At 40.4% G+C, this 17,894-nt stretch overlaps 1 protein-coding gene across 2 annotated transcripts in view; it reads left to right on the forward strand.

Moving 5' to 3' along the window:
- The window catches only part of SCIN (scinderin), a 155,093-nt gene that overhangs the window by 54,616 nt on the left and 82,583 nt on the right, over nucleotides 1-17,894 (forward strand). For both annotated transcript variants that reach the window (XM_042473380.1, XM_042473381.1), the window contains exons 7-15: nucleotides 394-482; nucleotides 1,801-2,016; nucleotides 5,490-5,611; nucleotides 6,752-6,842; nucleotides 9,546-9,716; nucleotides 11,448-11,625; nucleotides 11,916-12,037; nucleotides 14,127-14,204; nucleotides 16,312-16,372. In XM_042473380.1, the coding sequence (XP_042329314.1) occupies nucleotides 394-482; nucleotides 1,801-2,016; nucleotides 5,490-5,611; nucleotides 6,752-6,842; nucleotides 9,546-9,716; nucleotides 11,448-11,625; nucleotides 11,916-12,037; nucleotides 14,127-14,204; nucleotides 16,312-16,372 (1,128 nt within the window). The remainder of the gene's footprint in view (nucleotides 1-393; nucleotides 483-1,800; nucleotides 2,017-5,489; nucleotides 5,612-6,751; nucleotides 6,843-9,545; nucleotides 9,717-11,447; nucleotides 11,626-11,915; nucleotides 12,038-14,126; nucleotides 14,205-16,311; nucleotides 16,373-17,894) is intronic.

Genomic DNA, 17,894 nt, shown 5'->3' on the forward strand with positions numbered 1-17,894 from the left:
CACTGATTCTCTGAATATATGACATTCATGGGCTGGCATCTTGTTGGTGGTGTATGCAGGCATAAATTGCCTTACACATGCAGATCAAAGCTTTTCATCATTGTATATTGGAGGTATTTCCATTTCAGGTGCAGAAACTGAGTACTGCACGTGGAGCTGTTGGGCACTAATGTGCATCAATACACACTGCACATAAGCATCAATGAACAGGGCATATTTAGTTACACAGCATCATAATTCACTAATTATGCACAACTGCCAGATAACTGCCTGAGCATAAAGTTACATTGCGTCTTCTTGATGTTGGATCTCAGCCATGGATTTACACATGTTTTTAAGAATTTTCCTCACATTTTGCCATTGTAACCTTAATTACTACTTAATTTTAACAAGGTAAGAATGCTAATCCAGCTGAGAGGAAAGCAGCTATGAAATCAGCGGAGGAATTCATTCAGCAAATGAGTTATCCTGCTAACACACAGGTATGCCTATGTGAGAAACAACAGCACTTTTGTCCAGGTATAGTGGTAACTACATACAATTGCTATGAGGTCACCTTAATCCTGTTTGCTATAGGGATAAAGGTGGTGTAAATTTTTCGAATCCCAACTCTGCCATGGAAACCCACTGGATGACCCTGGGCAAGTCACACTTTCTCAGCCCCAGAGAATGGCAATGGCAAACTCTCTGAAGAGTCTTGCCCCAAAAACAAAAACAAAACATGATAGGTTCACCTTACATTCACCATAAGTTGGGAACAACTTGGAGACATATAACAACAACAAATTTTTTGAATAAAGGAGATGATATATAACATGACTAGAGTGATGTGGCACCACCCAGTTAAAATAGGGGCCTTCTAAAGAGAGAGTTCATCCCCTGAACTGCTGTTAACTGGTCATAGCCACTGTAAACTAGACCTGATACCAGTCACAGCTGTGATCTTGATGCAGATTAAAGTCCTCTACACATTGTCTTTTTATTTATGATTAAAAGTAAGTACATAAAAAGAAGTTAAACATATAACAAGACAGAAAAAAAGCAGAGAAACAGAATAAAAACAAGAGCAAGTGGATCTAAAAAGTAGTAAAAAGTTATGTTGGAAAAATCCAAATATACAGCATACCCTCCAGGCAAGCATTTCTTGGAAGGGTATTCCACAACTAGGGAGTCACTACTGAAAAGGACCTCTCACGGAGCCACCTGTGTCATAAGGTGTGTACATCAGATCAGTGTAAGCTACTGGCTTCCATGTTAGTGGAATGGTGAAATTGCTCTGCATTTTAGACTTAACTTTAAAGGAGCTGCCAGAGGCATTAAGCTTTATTCCGTTTAGGCTTTATATCTTGGAAAGTTTCAGACAAAAGCCCAGAGCAAATTCAGCATCTCACTAATAGGAGAGCCATGAGCCTCCATAAGGACATTCCAGAGAAAGACCTCAGAAGACTATCTTAAGGTCTGCCTGGTGTGAACTGACTGGCCTTTCCTTCCAATGCAAATAGAAAGCATGTTCATTCAAATGGGAGAGCTGTCTCTGTTCTTATGTCAAATATTCCTTTTCACTATTTTAAATGCATTAGTGTTACCATGTTGTCTGTTTCTGGTTGGCAACTTTGCCACTTCTCCTGGACTGGTATTTTCTAGATTGTGGGATAAGAGGGAGGAACACAAAGGAGCAGTTGGCCTCATTTCAATTCTATGTCGTGTGTGTGTGTGTGGTAGATTGTCACACAGTGCTACTCAAGGAAGGAGGCTTTCTGACCTTTTACCGTTTTGTCTTTGTTTGTTTGTTTGTTTCAGATTCAAGTTCTTCCAGAAGGAGGTGAGACACCCATTTTCAAACAGTTCTTTCGGGACTGGAAGGACAAAGATCAAAGTGATGGCTTTGGGAAAGTGTATGTCACAGAAAGAGTGGCAAGGATTGAGCAGATTGAATTTGATGCTACAAAGTTGCATGAGTGTCCACGGATGGCAGCCCAGCACAACATGGTGGACGATGGCTCTGGGAAAGTGGAGGTATTTCTGAGTGTCACTGTCTTTTCATTAACTGTCTAGTACTTGACCTCTCTTTTATTTGTTGCTCTGCTTTTTGATGGCTTATTTCAATGCTTGGATTCTGTCCCACTCCCAACACAAATACTTGTAGTTAACAATTTAGTAAAAGTAACAAACATATTTATTTATTGTATTTATTCCCTGCCCTTTTCCCAAAACTGGGACTCAGAGCATCATACAAGATGAAAAGCAGTACAATTAAAAACATAGAAAAATGTTACATAAAAACAGAATTAAATCATTACAATATGTTTAATGTGAGGCTGTGTTTAATTAATTACATATACACATGTGTGCTGATAATGCTCGTAAAGCAGAAAGCAGTAGGAAAGGAGAATTACCCCCTTACAGATGGGTTCATTCATTCAAATAAGCCACAGCCGTGAGTTTACAAGACCTGAGCAAGATTGTTGATGAAGGGCTTTTGGAAGTCACTATAAGTGAAAGTGGACTTGATGGAACACAAGAACAACATGTGTGTGCATGAGCAGAAGCTGGAATTGTAATTAGGACAACAGTGCACAAGGAGGGGATGTTTATTCTCTTCCCAGGTGCAATCTGGACAAAAATCCTCCCATTGGACAATCACTTTTTAAAAAGTTCCTCTTGGCACCAATGAGTGCATTTTCCCCTAGACCCTGTGGAGGGGGCTGGGTTGTTTTTTTTTTTAATTGATTGTAGCTGAATATAAAAGGGAGAAATCTCCCTTTCCTGTACACAGTGATTCTGATAATTAATGAGCCCACAATATATGTAGTTGATTGACTTAAAAATGGAGACATATCTGCATTGCTTTTTATTAAGCTTCATACAAACTTTGGATTAATCCAGTCATTAGCAACCACTCAAATAGCACTGCTGGGTCAGTAGAACCTAAATAAGCATCCACTTAGCAATCTCCCATTGACTCAGTAGATCTAGTCTAACTGGTACTAACAGCTGGATTTAGCTCACAGTACAGTCAGCCTTCCATATCCATTAATTCTTTATCAACAGATTCAAGCATCCACCGCTTGAAAATATTTTTTTAAAAGTACAAATTCCAAATAGCAAACCTGATTTTGCCATTTTATTATGCCACTGTATTTAATGGGACTTGATTATCCACCAGTTTGGTATCTATGGGAGGTCCTGCAACCAGACCCCAGTGGATAACAAGGGCCCACTGTATGTTGCTGAATTCACTGGAATGGCTGAAATCTGGCCATGCAAAAGAGTTCCTTTAAGTGTAAAACCTGCTGCACTTCTGAAATAGTTCTGTTTTGACACATATGCAACTTGTTGGACTTTAATTTCCATCAGTCCTAGCTAGCTAGCATGGCCACTGGTAAGGACAATGGGAATTGTAATAAGGTCTAAACATCTATATAACTACTCTGTTAGTCTTATTGTATGGTCATGTTACATACAAATAAGGCAACTGGAGTATTGTGCCTATCTAGCCAAGACTTGTGTAGTGGATGTGAAAAATTGTCACCAGAAGACATGATCATGAACACCTGATTGGTTCTCATTGTACAAGGCTCATTGTACAACATGTAATAGGTCGAAACAGGTTACATTGTTGTCTAGTTATGAATATGTGGCAGATGAACTGCCATAGTGTACACATTCAGGAGATTAGGGGCCAACGGCTCGTGTTCTCCAGGCTCTTGGACCAGCCATGAGAAATTGTGGGGTAGTGGGGCCATTTTTGTTACAGCTGCTCTGCTTCTCAATTTAGGGAGGGGAAAAAAAGGAAGGAAAATGCGTATAAGCACCAGCTATCTTACATCATGTTGGCTTTCTCCCCTGGGTGGGATGTGTGCACACATGCCTGCAGAACATCTGTAACTTCAAGAGGGAACCATCCCACTATGATTTGGAAATGCACACAGTAGGTGGGGTAGGAATAAGCTTTACTCTGATACGAAACACCTACTGAATCTCTTAATATTCAGTAAGATCTTCTGTGGCTCATATTAATTTTGGGTGGATGCAGCCCCAGTTTAGAACAACCTGGCCTATGTAGGCCACACACAACTCAAAAGGATGGGTGTGCTATCTATCTGATACGGTGGACTTGGGCTTGATAAAATAGGCCTTAAGGCACAGTAGGATTCTTCAGCCTTTTTTTAACTTTGTGACTCATCAGTCTTCTGATGCATAAGATGTAAACAGTTTCAGTAACTGTTGTTCAATAATTGTTGTATTTTGACATCTAAACATTAGCCCAGATGTGTGCTTTTGGGTGGATTTGCAGTGAGCAGTTCTCAGTGGTTGCCACTAAAATAGAACCACTGAAAGGCATTGGTACATTAGGAGACAGAAGCCAACTTTGCCAAAAGAAACACATCTTACCTTTCTATGTTATAACAGGCATGGTGCTTGGATCTCATATTTATAAAGCAAAGTGGGAGAGACGAGGGCTCGAATCCTTGTGTTAATGCTAACTAGAGCAGACCTATAGACGGTGATAGAATGATGGGTCAACATTTATGTCAATCCCAGTGATTCAAAGGGTCTGGTGTATTTGGAACTGCTAGCAGGATTCAGGTCAATGTAGTTGAAGAGCCACAACATTTGTGGTGTGAATGTGAAAGCATTCAAATCCAGTGAAGAACCTTGAATACTTAGATATTGGTATCCCTAAATGCTCTTGCTACCAGTTCTATTTTTTAAAAAGTATTGAAAAGAACAAAGTCTCAAATATTTAATAGACTTTTGGACTCACAAAACTCTTTCACACTACACAATTATAGCACTGTAATTGCACTTTAACTGCTGTAGCTGCATCCTATGATGCAGAAAATTCTAATTACCTCTCTCAAAACTACAAACCCCAGGATTTCACAGGATGTTGCTATGACAGTTAAATTGGACATTGTACTATAATTGGGTAGTGTGGAAGTCCCACTGTTGACTAATGTTAACTATTGTCTGTACTCATGGTTATATATGTACTTGCCAAATACAAATAATGTTCCATGCATCTGATGGAGATGACCTCTAACCCATGGCCTCTTGTGTCACAATAACACTGAAATCCTTTATATATCTCTGTGTCTACAGTATATGTACCTTCAAGTCATCTGTCAACTTATGGTGACTCCATGCATTTCATATGCTTTCTTAGGAAAGGAATACTCAGAGAATATTTTGCCAGTTCCTTCCTGTGAAATATAGCCTGTAGCACCTGGTAGTCATTGGCTGTTTTCCATCCAATACTAACCAAGGTTTACCTTGCATGTCTACTCAGAAGTTATTCCTATTGTAGTTTATTTGCAGGTAGGTAGGTGTAGTTGCAGTTTAGATTGGCTTAATCCTTACAGTACTGCATGACTCTTTCTTGCAACAAAATAACAGTGCTGTTCCTCTGGAAATTATTACTTTGCCAAAAATTGTTTTGAGAATCCACAAATACTTACATTTTTATTGCTGCCTCTGTTCCTTAGATTTGGCGTGTTGAAAGCAATGGCAGAATCCCAATAGAACCTGAGAGCTATGGACAGTTTTACGGTGGTGATTGTTACATCATATTGTACACCTATCCTAAAGGACAGATAATCTACACTTGGTATGTATAATTAAGTTGAACTGCTCTTTGATTCACTGTTCTTTTTAGCTTGGATGCTGTATGAATAGCTGCTTTAAAACATTGTATATGGGCCAGGCCTTCAGAGTCAGGCTGTGTTATCCTTTAAACAGCTAAAACTGCTGTGAGTGGCCATACCTTGCTTTGGGGGAAAGATCTGGGTTTTCTTGTTTTCTTTCCTTGCTTCATACTGAGGGATTTATCCTTTCTTTTCGTCACATCCTGAAGTAGATTGCTGAAGAAAAATGAACCCAGGACATCACAAATACATTCTATTCACACGATTCAGGATCTCTCATGGTCCACTCTGATATACAGTATTATTATTTTTACTGCTTGTCATGTTGCTACGTTTCTTGTTTATGCTTAGGTGAACCCATCCACCCCCAAACTCATTTGGGAGACTTCGGCCATTATAGGCTGATTCAAGGGCACCCAACTTTAAATTTACCTTAAAACAGTAGCTACAATGGAAAATATCACCACCCAAAATTGTGATTGTCTAGAGCATTGAAGCTATCCAGCACTTTGGATGAGTTCAAAATGTCAGTCTGTGGCCTTTCAGGATTCAAAAGCATACTCACCCTGCTTTAGACATTTTGACAGACTATTTGCACTTTATACATTTAATTGTGCTTTCTGATTATTATTATTTTTAACCATTCCTGATTTTATTATACTATTTTGTTTTTCTGGCAGGGTGGTGAATTTGGTTTTAGTATGAATTTTGAAAGAGCTGTCCAAAGTGCTGATATATTGTGCACAGGTCTCAGCACCTTAGAGACCTGTTTTGTTCAGATTAAAACCTGCAATACATTTGCTACTTCCTTGACGTGGGAGCCACCAGCCATCATTGGCCTCAAGTATATGCTAAGCAGAAAGGCATTCTAAAAAATCACAAAAATAATCTTGTTGATGGTTTCACTGGGTAGTGATTGGCTCCTAATCACAGAAAAAAGAAAAATCTTTGCAGCATTAAGTATTGACTAGACAACTGCAGTTTCTCCTAGCTGAACACTGCCCCAGTAAATCATATGCCTTGATTCACAGAGAAGAGAGCTCCATTCTGTGACATCTTACTGTTCAAGTGAGACTTTAGTTTTGTGTCTTCTCTGTCCACAGGCAAGGTGCTCATGCCACTAAAGATGAGCTGACTACTTCAGCATTCTTGACTGTCCAGCTTGATCGCTCACTTCAGGGGCATGCGGTCCAGGTTGGTAACTTTCTGAGAACAGAAGAATATTGGTGGTGATGTGAACAAGGCACTACTGTATTAGCAATGTAAAAGCAGCACTTTTTTCTTGATGAAAACCAACAGCTTTTTCCTTCCTTTTTTTTTTTTAGGATGGATTTACTCATGTTTTGTTGTAATAGAAAATGAGACCTGGTATATGTATCTGTCAGTGGTATTTCTCCTAACACAGAAAGCAAAGGGCAAAAACAGGGAGGGCTGGATGTTAAAAGTTATATAGTCTATTTGTTGCTTTTGAGATGCACTGGGGAAGATAGGTCTGTCAGCTCTCAATTGGTCCTGATTCAGTGATATTATATTGTTAACTTTCCACTAGAGCAATCCTTAGTTTCCTAGGAGGAAAAAAACCAAAACAAAAATTTTGATTCTCTACTTTGAAAATACAAAACCAGAAACTCAGATCTCATGATCCAAAAATCGACTCACTCTTGCTATAACATGCTTGAGTTGAGTTTTACACAGTGCTGTACATACAATCAATTAAAATAGATCAAATAAACCTGCCTACAAAATAATTAAATATATTACATATTAGTACATCTTAACATTCAATAAAATAAGGCAGACAACAAATTAAAATAACATTAGATAACAATCATGTAATGCTTCCCTGAATAGTATTGTCTTTAACTCAGTTTTGAAGCTGGTTAATGAGACACTAGATGGCAGTGCAGTCTACTTTTCCACATAATAAGCTCTTGAGATGTTTTCATATGTTTTCATATTCCTGTGCATTCACCTTCAAGTTGCCTGTTGACTTACAGCAACCCCATGAATTTCATGGGGGTTTCTTAGGCAAAGCGCTCTGAAGGGCTTTTGCTAGTTCTTTCTTCTGAATATTCACTGGCTGCCTCCCATCAAAGTACTAACCAGGACTGACCCTGCTTAGCTTCCAAAATCAGGTGGAACCTAGTATCTTTAGGTTATTCAGACACTTTTCATATTCCTAAGACAGGTCCTGCAGGGGAGGACAGAGAAATAATTTTGCATTGTATTTCTTTGAGAACTGAAATAATGGGATGCACTTGCAGATCATTTTGCTACCTCCACTGTTGATCAAATTTCAGGTATCTGCAGTTGGTTTCACTTGGTTATTTCCTTTCCCATCACACCTGCATGTCAAGGTGTCAAGGATAGAGAGTAGAAGCCTCGATTTGCAATCCCCTGTTGTACTCTAACAGGGAGATAGTGTTCTCTTGGCAGGGTTTGATCTGAGAGGGTTTGTCATTGCCTTTCTCTGGGGCAAAGAGTATGTGACTTGCCCAAGGTCATTCGGTGGATTTCTGTGACATAGCAGGGATTTGAACCCTGGTCTTGAGTTCTAGTCCAATTTACTCAAACTACTACACCATGCTGGCTTTTTGTGTTCCCAGACCTAGTGTAATTTGTTGCCATAGTGGAGGAAGGGGCAGTAATCGTGGAAAAACGGGGGGGGGGCACAGAATATTCAGGGGAAATCCTTCAATAAGCCTTCTTTTTCTAGGGATGTATTTGAGAAACCAAATCATCTGAGAAACTTTAAGTCAGGTCTAGGAAGAACTTCTTAACTCAAAAGCACAATTGTTACTAAAGTTGAAAAGTTTATTTATCCCTTCCTCCCACTTTTGTCTGTTGTTTTCTCTGTGCTAGATTTCAGATTACACTTGTGGCAGGGTCCCATCATTTTATACTCTCTAGAGTCCCATGTAAATAAAAACTACTCTATATGAAGTATCAAGTCTTTGAAATATGGCATCTTGGACAATAGTCATAAGAAGTCATATTTTTCCTCTCACAATATGTTTCCTCAGAGGCCTGAACCTGAGCAATCAGATTTGCCAATTAATCTTGTGATTACTTTTCAATTACCAATCCCAAACAATACATAGGTGAGATCAATCATGTGCTATGATAAATCTTTCAGCACTTTAAGTAGCATATTTCCTACATATATCCAAAACTTACTCTTGTCTACTTTGAACCTTATACTATTGGGCTATCAGAAGTTTCAGGAACTCTGAATGAGATCATTCTTGCTCCAGCTTTGTCATCTGATGGACATTTTTATTTTTATTCTCCATAGATAGTCAGTTCTATGTCTTTAATTCATTTTAAATCATTTTAAGCAGTTTCCGGCTGCCACCCATTCTTATGATAATAAAGTTTCACAGATCAGCTACACTATTAGCCTTAAGAAATAATTGCTTTCTAAAGACCTATTCTCATGTCATTCCTAAATGACTGCCTTTCTTGTAATCAGTATAGTTTGTCAATTTCTGTTCCCAGGTGGCGTTATTCTCCTTGCTTTCTTCCACTTTTAGGCAGATATACAAACAGAGTGAAAACAGACATGATGAGATGCTGCTTTTTCTTGCATTTAAATGCAAATCTCCCAGAACCAAACACACACACACAAATGTGATGCGAGGGGAATATAAAGATTGCAACAGGCATGCCACTTTTCTTCTACCATGAGAGACTGAGCAGAGTGCCAAGCCTGCATGCCTGCTGCAGTCACGTAAACATCAATTATTGAAAGAAAACATGCTGCCCTTAATTCTTGTCAGCCTCTTTGCCCTGAGAAGCATCTGCTGTCCAGACCAGGCCAGGAGAGCAGGCAGCTTGCCCCTCACAAGACTTTGCATAATATGTTTCTGTGCTTTTATGTTCCAACATATTCTGCAGATCAGAGTGAGCCAAGGCAAAGAACCTCCACACTTGTTGAGTCTATTCAAGGATAAGCCTCTCATTGTTTACAAGGATGGGACATCCAAGAAAGGTGGCCAGGTGGCTGCTCCTCCAACCCGTTTGTTTCAAATCCGGAGAAATCTAGCGTCCATCACCAGGATTGTAGAGGTAACCAATTTGTAATTCAGAAATCTGTTTTCTTATTAATGAGGTAGAGTTGCTTCATGTTCCAGATTTAGGAGCAGTTTAGATTATGGGAGCAAATATGTGGGTTTAAAGTGGGGCTGGGCAACTTCCAGGGGCCAAGGCCCCTCAATGGATCTCCTGGATTGTACTGAGATCTGTGTCACTACTGCTACAAAGCAGCAGCAATGGCAGTAGCAGTCCTTTCTTTGGTGCATAAGAGTGCCAGATTATACTCATGCTCCAGGAGGCCTTGTTACAAGTTAGAGTGCTTTTCTTCTTTTCTAAAATGGAAGGGAGGAAAATGAGGGAGTCTGGAGATAAATTCAATTATAAGTCTCTGCTAGAATAGACTTAGTGAATAAACTTGCTGAGGTCAAAGGTCCAAAACACATAGCAGAAATAATCCAGTTTGAGACTGTTTTAACTGCCCTGACTCAGTGCTAGGTAATCCTAGGAATTATAGTTCACTGTGGCACCAGAGTTCTCTGACAGAGAAGGCTAAATGTCTCACAAAACTACAGTTCCCTGAATTCCCTAGCATTGAGCCAGAGGAGTTAAAGTGGTCTCAAACTGGATTATTTATGTGGTCCATTTTGGACCAATGCTTATGTAAATCTCATTGCTTCAGTCAATTGGGACTAGTAGTTGGATTTAGAAATACCCCTATGCCTTCCTTTCCTTATGCTTTTTCCAACAGCATGGCTGTTGTCATCATTGGCTACTGGGGCACAGTGGGTACCACAAAAACAATGTGTGTGGTGGGGAAGGGAACTTGCTGCCCAGCCTTGACTTAAACACATGTGTGCCCTGGTTACATACACTGTTTGTTGTTGTTGTTGTTGTGGATGTCAGCCTTTTAAGTGGAGAATCCAACCATCTCCTGACATGTACTAGACATGCCACACACAGGGAACCACTAACTGCAGCTCTTTAGTGGAAGCCTTCTGTGCATCCTCATCCTGTGCTGATAGGTGTCGTAGGCTTCATACATTTATGACCATGCTCTTAATTTTGAGTCAGCCCCAAATTGCACTTGGTAAAACAAGGATAGAATTGAATTGAACACAAAGTATCAACATGCAAATTAGTGTAGGATGTGGATTTTCTACATTGCTAGAGGCATGAATTTAAGCACTGCAGATCCCCTACTGTAACTGCCTGGTGCTTATCTCCCAGCTGACCTTGCATGAGAAATCAGAGCTCAGCTAAGGAGAAAAGCATCTTCAAAGACAGATGATGGTGGGATTGATAGTGGTAACACTACTCATCCTGCATCTCTGCTGCTGCTACTTTATCCCAGTCTTTCTTTCTAATACAATTCTGAGCTAGCATCATCAGTCTAATTTGACAAAAAGACAAAATGAATATTGAAGTAGTGGCATCCTTAACCAAGCACTAAGATAGATCCAGTTCTAAGGTTTGTATACCAGAAGGAGATAGAAGGGCTGAGAAGAGCTATATGTTCTACGTAGAGCGCTTGACTGCATCTCTGCATGCTGTTATGCAGAGAGAGGCAGCAGATACTGAGGGGCAGGGAGCAATGGCAAAGTGTTGAAGAGCAGAGCTGTGTGTATCATGCCAATTGCACTTGCTAAGCTGCCCTCAAATGTGATGGAAGCCATAGGATAGGGGCATTACAAAAAAGTTTCTTCTCCTATGCATACTGGTCTAATTTAGCTAATTAAAACCTGAAACGGTCTCCTTTTGTCTCAGGTTGATGTAGATGCAACTTCATTGAATTCCAATGATGTTTTTGTTTTGAAATTGCCAAGAAACTCTGGGTATACCTGGATTGGTAAAGGAGCAAGCAGAGATGAAGAAAAGGGAGCTCAGTATGTAGCTGGTGTCCTGAAATGTCAAACCTTGAGGATCGAAGAAGGCCAGGAACCAGGTTCGTGCATGGAAAATCTTGACAATCAGGAATATCTTTACAACCAGGAAAGCGTTTGTCTAATAGTTTGAGAGAATGGTTCAAGAATGAAAGGTGAACATTTGCATGTCTGCTCTCTCCTTCTCTCTTAGTAGGACTAAGAGAGTGCTACTTACATGCAAAGATGGTGATGGGCAAGGAGGAAAGGGAGATGGGAAGAAGATGGATAGGATGAATGGTAGGTGGCAGTTCCCTCATTATATTTTCTTGCTGTACAACTCACTGAAGAACTATTGTGTTGTATATTTTAGAAGAATTTTGGAGTGCCCTTGGTGGAAAGAAAAAATACCAGACATCTGCACAGTTACTGACTGAGTCAGAAGACCATCCTCCACGTCTTTATGGCTGTTCTAATAAGACTGGCAGGTTCATAGTAAGTAAAATGTGTATACTTCTTGTTCTGTTTGTTATTTGTTAGAGTTAGTCTGTGTTTTGAATGAGACTATTAGCATCTCTTGCATGAAAATGGAAAATATATTTTAAAAGTCATAAAGACAGAAAGGAGCAGATTTATTCTAGCACAGTAGTTCAAGCATCTTCTTACAGTTTTACTTTGTATTTGGTGGTACAGTGGGCCCTCCACATTTCCTGTGAAATTGATCCCTGTGAAAGTGAAAAAACTACGAATAAACCACTACTTTTTTTTACCTGAAGAAACACCTCTCTAGGAATCTCAAGGTCCTACAGTACAACTATTATGGTCAACATCCACTGGAGGTTGACTATAAAACGGTGCTAGAATGCCTAGATATTTTTTTCTAGGAATCCCTAGGCCCTCCATTGCAACTCTGTGGTCAACCTCCAACAGAGTTGAGCTGGAAGATGTAGAGATTCCTAGAGAGGTCCTACCACTTATATCCATGAACAATCAAATCCGCAAAAGTGAAAGCCACAAATGTGGAGGGCTGACTGTATTATAAAGGAATTGTGGCATCTGTGGCATCTTTTACATCAGTTAATTCCAACTGGTTTTTAAAAAAATCCACACAGATAATCTTCATGAGGCATGGATGGTCGGATAAAAAAAAATTAGATGAGAAATTCTTATTTTCTTTTTGGTTTTAATAATGATAGAGTATTTTATTCTAATGGGTCAATATTTCTACAGCTAGGAAATGTTTAAGAATGGTTACATTTTGTTTAAAGTTGTGAGGGATGGATTGATGCATCCTGTATAATTTTGTCACAGTTCTTTTCCTCCAGAAGTATCACATTCTGTTCATGATCTAAAGGGAGAGCAAGATGAACTTAGTAGCATTTTCTCTATTCAATAGCTTTATATCTAATCAAATGGTAGCAGCTTACTCGGTAAAGTAACAGGGGCAATGCAAATTCCCACACACATCTACCTTGATTTACAAAAACACAATGTTCTGTACCAAAATTTGCTTAATTGGGATTTAGTGTAATGTGACCGGATGCCTAGTTAGTCTGACATATTTACTGCATTTTATTTATTTAAATCCTTTCTGAGCCTAGTTTTACAGTGAATTGACAATATGTATATTACTTATTAATAAAACAATTCAGTGTCCAGATATGCTTTGTGAGAACTGAATCACAACCCCTGCTGTGAAACCATAGAAACTATGTCACCTTAGGGACTTCCAGATCCCCATTTTATTACTCAGTCCTCCTGCTTCATTCACAAAATTTCATAGGATCCAGATGACACCTTCCATCACTAGCTTTCTCACCACTTCTTCCATCTTTTTTTCTTACAGCAACAGATTTCCAAGGCTAGACAGATGAAATAGCTACACAGTGTTTTTAGATTTAGTGCTAGAAACCCTACATCTTGAATTAGGCTGCATCCACACTGCAGAAATAATCCAGTTTGACACTGCTTTATGTGCCATGTCTCAATGCTATAGAATTTTGGGATTTGTGGTTTTGTGGGGTATTTAGCCTTCTCTGTCAGAGAGCTCTTGTGCCACAACAATCTACAATTCCCATAATTCCATAGCATTGTGCCATGCCACTTAAAGCAGTGTCAGACTGGGTTATTTCTGCAGTGTAGATGCAGCTTTAGTCTTTGAGCATCTCTGTCCATTGGCTTGTCCTAGATTCTGATTGACCAAGAAGAATATGAATTGCAGCAGTTATAGACAGTACTGTTTCCAAACCAGTTTATTTCCTTGCTCTTGGCTCCATTCTTGTTTTACCATGACCTGAACTCCTGAATACCATGTCTTGACTGTAATACCATGCTCCACTGTTTTTTGCAGCTAAATCTCTTTCATCCTTTTTCAAACTAAGCTGGGATTGTTTGTTAATTTGCTTGTGATTTTAATAAAAGATCATGTAGGTCTGAGCTTAACTTGGCATGCAAGTTGAAGCACTTCAGTATTAATGGCAGTGTTAAGTTCATTCGTTCTTAAATCAGAGAAGTTTAGATCAGTCTGTGGGGTTGTATTTAGGAGAATGTACAACAGAATAAATCTTTTTATTGTATATTATAGATTGAGGAGGTTCCCGGAGAGTTCACTCAGGATGATTTGGCTGAAGATGATGTTATGCTGCTAGATACTTGGGATCAGGTAAGGTGTTTTTCTATTAATGGAATTCTGTACTAAGAGAGAGACATATGGAGCTGGTATAGATATGGAACAGCACTTAGTGAAAGGAACGTTCAAATGGCAGAACAGATTGCACCAGTTCATATTGTAGGGAGGAGAGTTAAATGTTTACAGTTCATTTCCTACTGCTTGAGTTCCTTGCAAATACAAAACCAAGAAAATGAATGGGGTAACATGTCTCCATAAAATGGGCTTAAGTTGTCCAAGTATTTGTGGATTTCCACGGCTTTCCTGTGCATTTTGACCTGATAGTTGTTGGCATGGTCCAGAATTTCAGTGTTTTCAAATAGCATTTTATGCCTAGGTCAGTTTATAACATGTTCTGCTACTGCTGATTTTTTCTGGTTGGCCCAGTCTGCAGTGTCTGTTGTGTTCTTTGATTCACATTTGAACAACTTCAACAGGAAAGAAGAAACCCAGAAAGTAAACAAAGTTTGGCTACCAGTCCTGAAAAACACCAAAATCAAGACCCAGCACATGTAAATGAACCTCACCTAGAATCAGAGGGTTTCCCAGATCAGTAATTAAATAGACGCAAATCCTCCTTGCATACCTTCCCACCCTGAGGCCTTTCCATTCAACAACAGACCAACACACAGATTAACATGTAAATACTTCCCCTCAACCAAGGGTCGCACAGTATATATACCTCACACACATCCATGCCACCATTCTCTGAAGATGCAGGTGAAATGTCAGGAATAAATCTTTCTAGACCATGGCCACATAGCCCCCCAAACCCACAAAAAACTATGTAGTCTGAGAGTTTATTTTAGTCTCATGCCAAATGGTTAGTATCTTCATGAATGCAACTGCCAATTTTTTCATGTAGGTTTCAGGGCATAGTCTCTCCAGTATGTGACCAAAACACACTAGATATTATTTTTATCACTTCCCCACTAGAGGGAACCCTGGTTCGTTAATTAATTAATTAGATTTATACCTTGTCCTTCAGTAGCTTCCCAGAGTTGTAATTTGAAAAGCACCACAAAATCAATCAATGGAATTAAAAATATCAGTGGTATAAAATAAATAAATGGAGGGATTGAAGAGTTTGGGAATATAAAAATGATATAATAGTAGACACTAGGTGAACACCATACTTTGAAAAGAAATTCTACAGTTAGGTAGCCATCACTAAGTAAGTCCTTTTCCCTGTAGTTATCCTCTGCACCTTAGATGGCAGGCACAGTTGTAGAAAGGCCTCTGCTGAACATGTTAGAAGATTAGCAGGCAGAAGTGGTATGCAGGGGTTTGAAGGTCAGAACCACACTTTTAACTGAGCCTGGAGTCAGAACCATTGACAAAACCATTCTGTAGTTATCACACAATAGCCCTCCAAGTTTCTCCCTTCTGTCATTTAAACAACAACCATTGCCTATGGAGAACATGTGGGGAGAGGATTGAGGGCTCCAGGAGTAAGATGATTGTCAATAAAGGTATGGAGTAGAAGGAATATGGGCGGTTTACAGACCGCCAAATAGTACGTCATCAATACGTACTAGGGTTAGGAAGGGGCGGTGCTTCCGCACCCCCCCTAACCCTAGTACGTATTGAATACGTACAAAGATGTGGCGCCCTGTTCATACGGGCGCCCCATCTTTACGTATCGGACGCTGAGCGTCCGTACGCGTCGCGGGCGTTGTGACGTAGTGAGTGCGCCCCTGGCGCCTCGCTACGTCGCAAATGCGACTTAAAAAGAAGCTCCATTTTGGAGCTTCTTTTTCGGTCCGCGCGGGAGTCGGGCCGTTGAAGGCTCCGGCTCCCCCGCGGACCTACTGGCGGCGGCAGCAGAGCGCCGCAAAGCGGAGGTATGTACCCCGCCATAGTACTCCTCATAGTGCTAGAAAGAAGTCTAGGCAGGTATCTTTGGAATGACATGGACACAAAAGGAACAGTTTCAAGAGTATAAACCTTTGAAGCCGTAATGGTCTGCAGGAAATGCACAAGTCTTCCTTTAAAATGTTTGTTAGAAATTATAACCATCTATGGCTACAGGCCACTTGTATTTTGTTAGGACTTCCTATGGGATAGTTTTTGATTTACAACATCTGCATCTCTTGTACAGGTATTTGTCTGGATTGGCAACGATGCAAATGAAATGGAACGCACTGAATCAGTTAAATCTGGTAAGCAAACAAATAGTTAAATCTAAGTGCTAATTATAATTACTGTCATTTATATGAATTAAAAATAATTTTTGAAATGCTGCCATAAACCAGCTACATTTGTCCGAGGAGATGGTAATCACTTCTAAATACTCCAGGCCCATTCTCACATTACCTGTGTGACATAAGCCCAATTTACTCCTTACAGAGATCTGTTGAAAAACACCTTCTCTGTCTCTCTGGCCATTACTGTTTCCTCATAGAACACCATGAATCTAAACAGGAAAGTTTCTCCCACTCATAAATGCTCTGCACAGGATTGGGACCCTGATTCTTTTAAATCCCCAATCCCATTTGCTCTACCCCTGGAGAAAAAGGATGAAATTGAGGGGTGGCATCCTGGTCTGCATCAAGCCAAGAAAACTTAGGGGCTGTACAGACAGCCCCTAATGGATGGCAAGATGCCGCCCCTTTCCTAGCCGGATTGGGGCTGTGGCAACTGTATGCTGTGGCTCCGATTCAGCCTTTCCAGTGTGCAAAAAGGAGCTGCAAAAAGCGGCTCCTTTTTGTGCCCTGAAAAGAGTGGGGTAGCCATGGCGCCACGGCTATACAGTGCTCCTTTGGTGCTGCACTGCCTGGATGCAGCGCTGGAAGAGCGCTATGATACCACGTGCCATGTGGAGTGGCACATGGTGTCACAGTGCTCTGGGGGGGACTGAGTCGGGGTGTGTGTCTTGTGGACATGTTGCCCCAACTCTGCCCCCAGGCCTGCCTTTATGGCCAATCTGAAGAGCCCCTTACTCTCCCCCTTATAGATACAATATATGAGTCAGTCTGTCTTGGAGGCCTTTGCCATTACAGTATTCTGCTCTCGAAGGTGCCATTCTATGCATACTTCATATACTGCTTGAGCATGCATAAAGAGTGAAAAAGGCTGTAATCAGTGCTTCCTATCTCTCTCTTTGTGTATTTTGCAAATCCTGTAATTTGATTAATTTGAAAAATGTGTAATGAGTTCACTGATTGAAGGGAGGCTGTGAACATTCAGCACCTTAGTTTACAGGAAAAGTGTTTGGGATAGTACTGGGAGACACACATAGTGCAGTCTTATGCATGTTCACCTGGGGCATGCTTTCAAGTAAGTTTGCATAGAATTGTCTCTCCCTCTGGCTTTTCTTCACGAATGAAGATTCAGGAAGGACTCATCTCACGCTTTCTACAAGCATGTTGATGAATAAAAAGGCCGATCCGAGATAAACAAGTCCGGTTGCAGAAAGCACATCAGAATGTCTCCTTGGATGATATTTCCAAGTGGTGGTTCTTTCTGCGTTGTCGTTTGGCATGAGTTTTTGGAAAAGGCTGCAGCATCGTGGATAGTGCGTCTCCATGCCTCCCGATGTGAGGCCAGGGCAGATCATTGTTGGTGATCGATGTGGCCAAGCCTGAGATGTTGTTTCAGGGAGTCCTTGATGCTGTACAGACCGGCCCAAAGTGCCGGCCTGCACATATACTAGGGTTGCCTCGGGGCGTCCTTTCCAGACGC

This window comes from Sceloporus undulatus, chromosome 6 (assembly GCF_019175285.1).
Source record: "Sceloporus undulatus isolate JIND9_A2432 ecotype Alabama chromosome 6, SceUnd_v1.1, whole genome shotgun sequence".
NCBI classification, from domain to species: Eukaryota; Metazoa; Chordata; class Lepidosauria; order Squamata; family Phrynosomatidae; genus Sceloporus; species Sceloporus undulatus.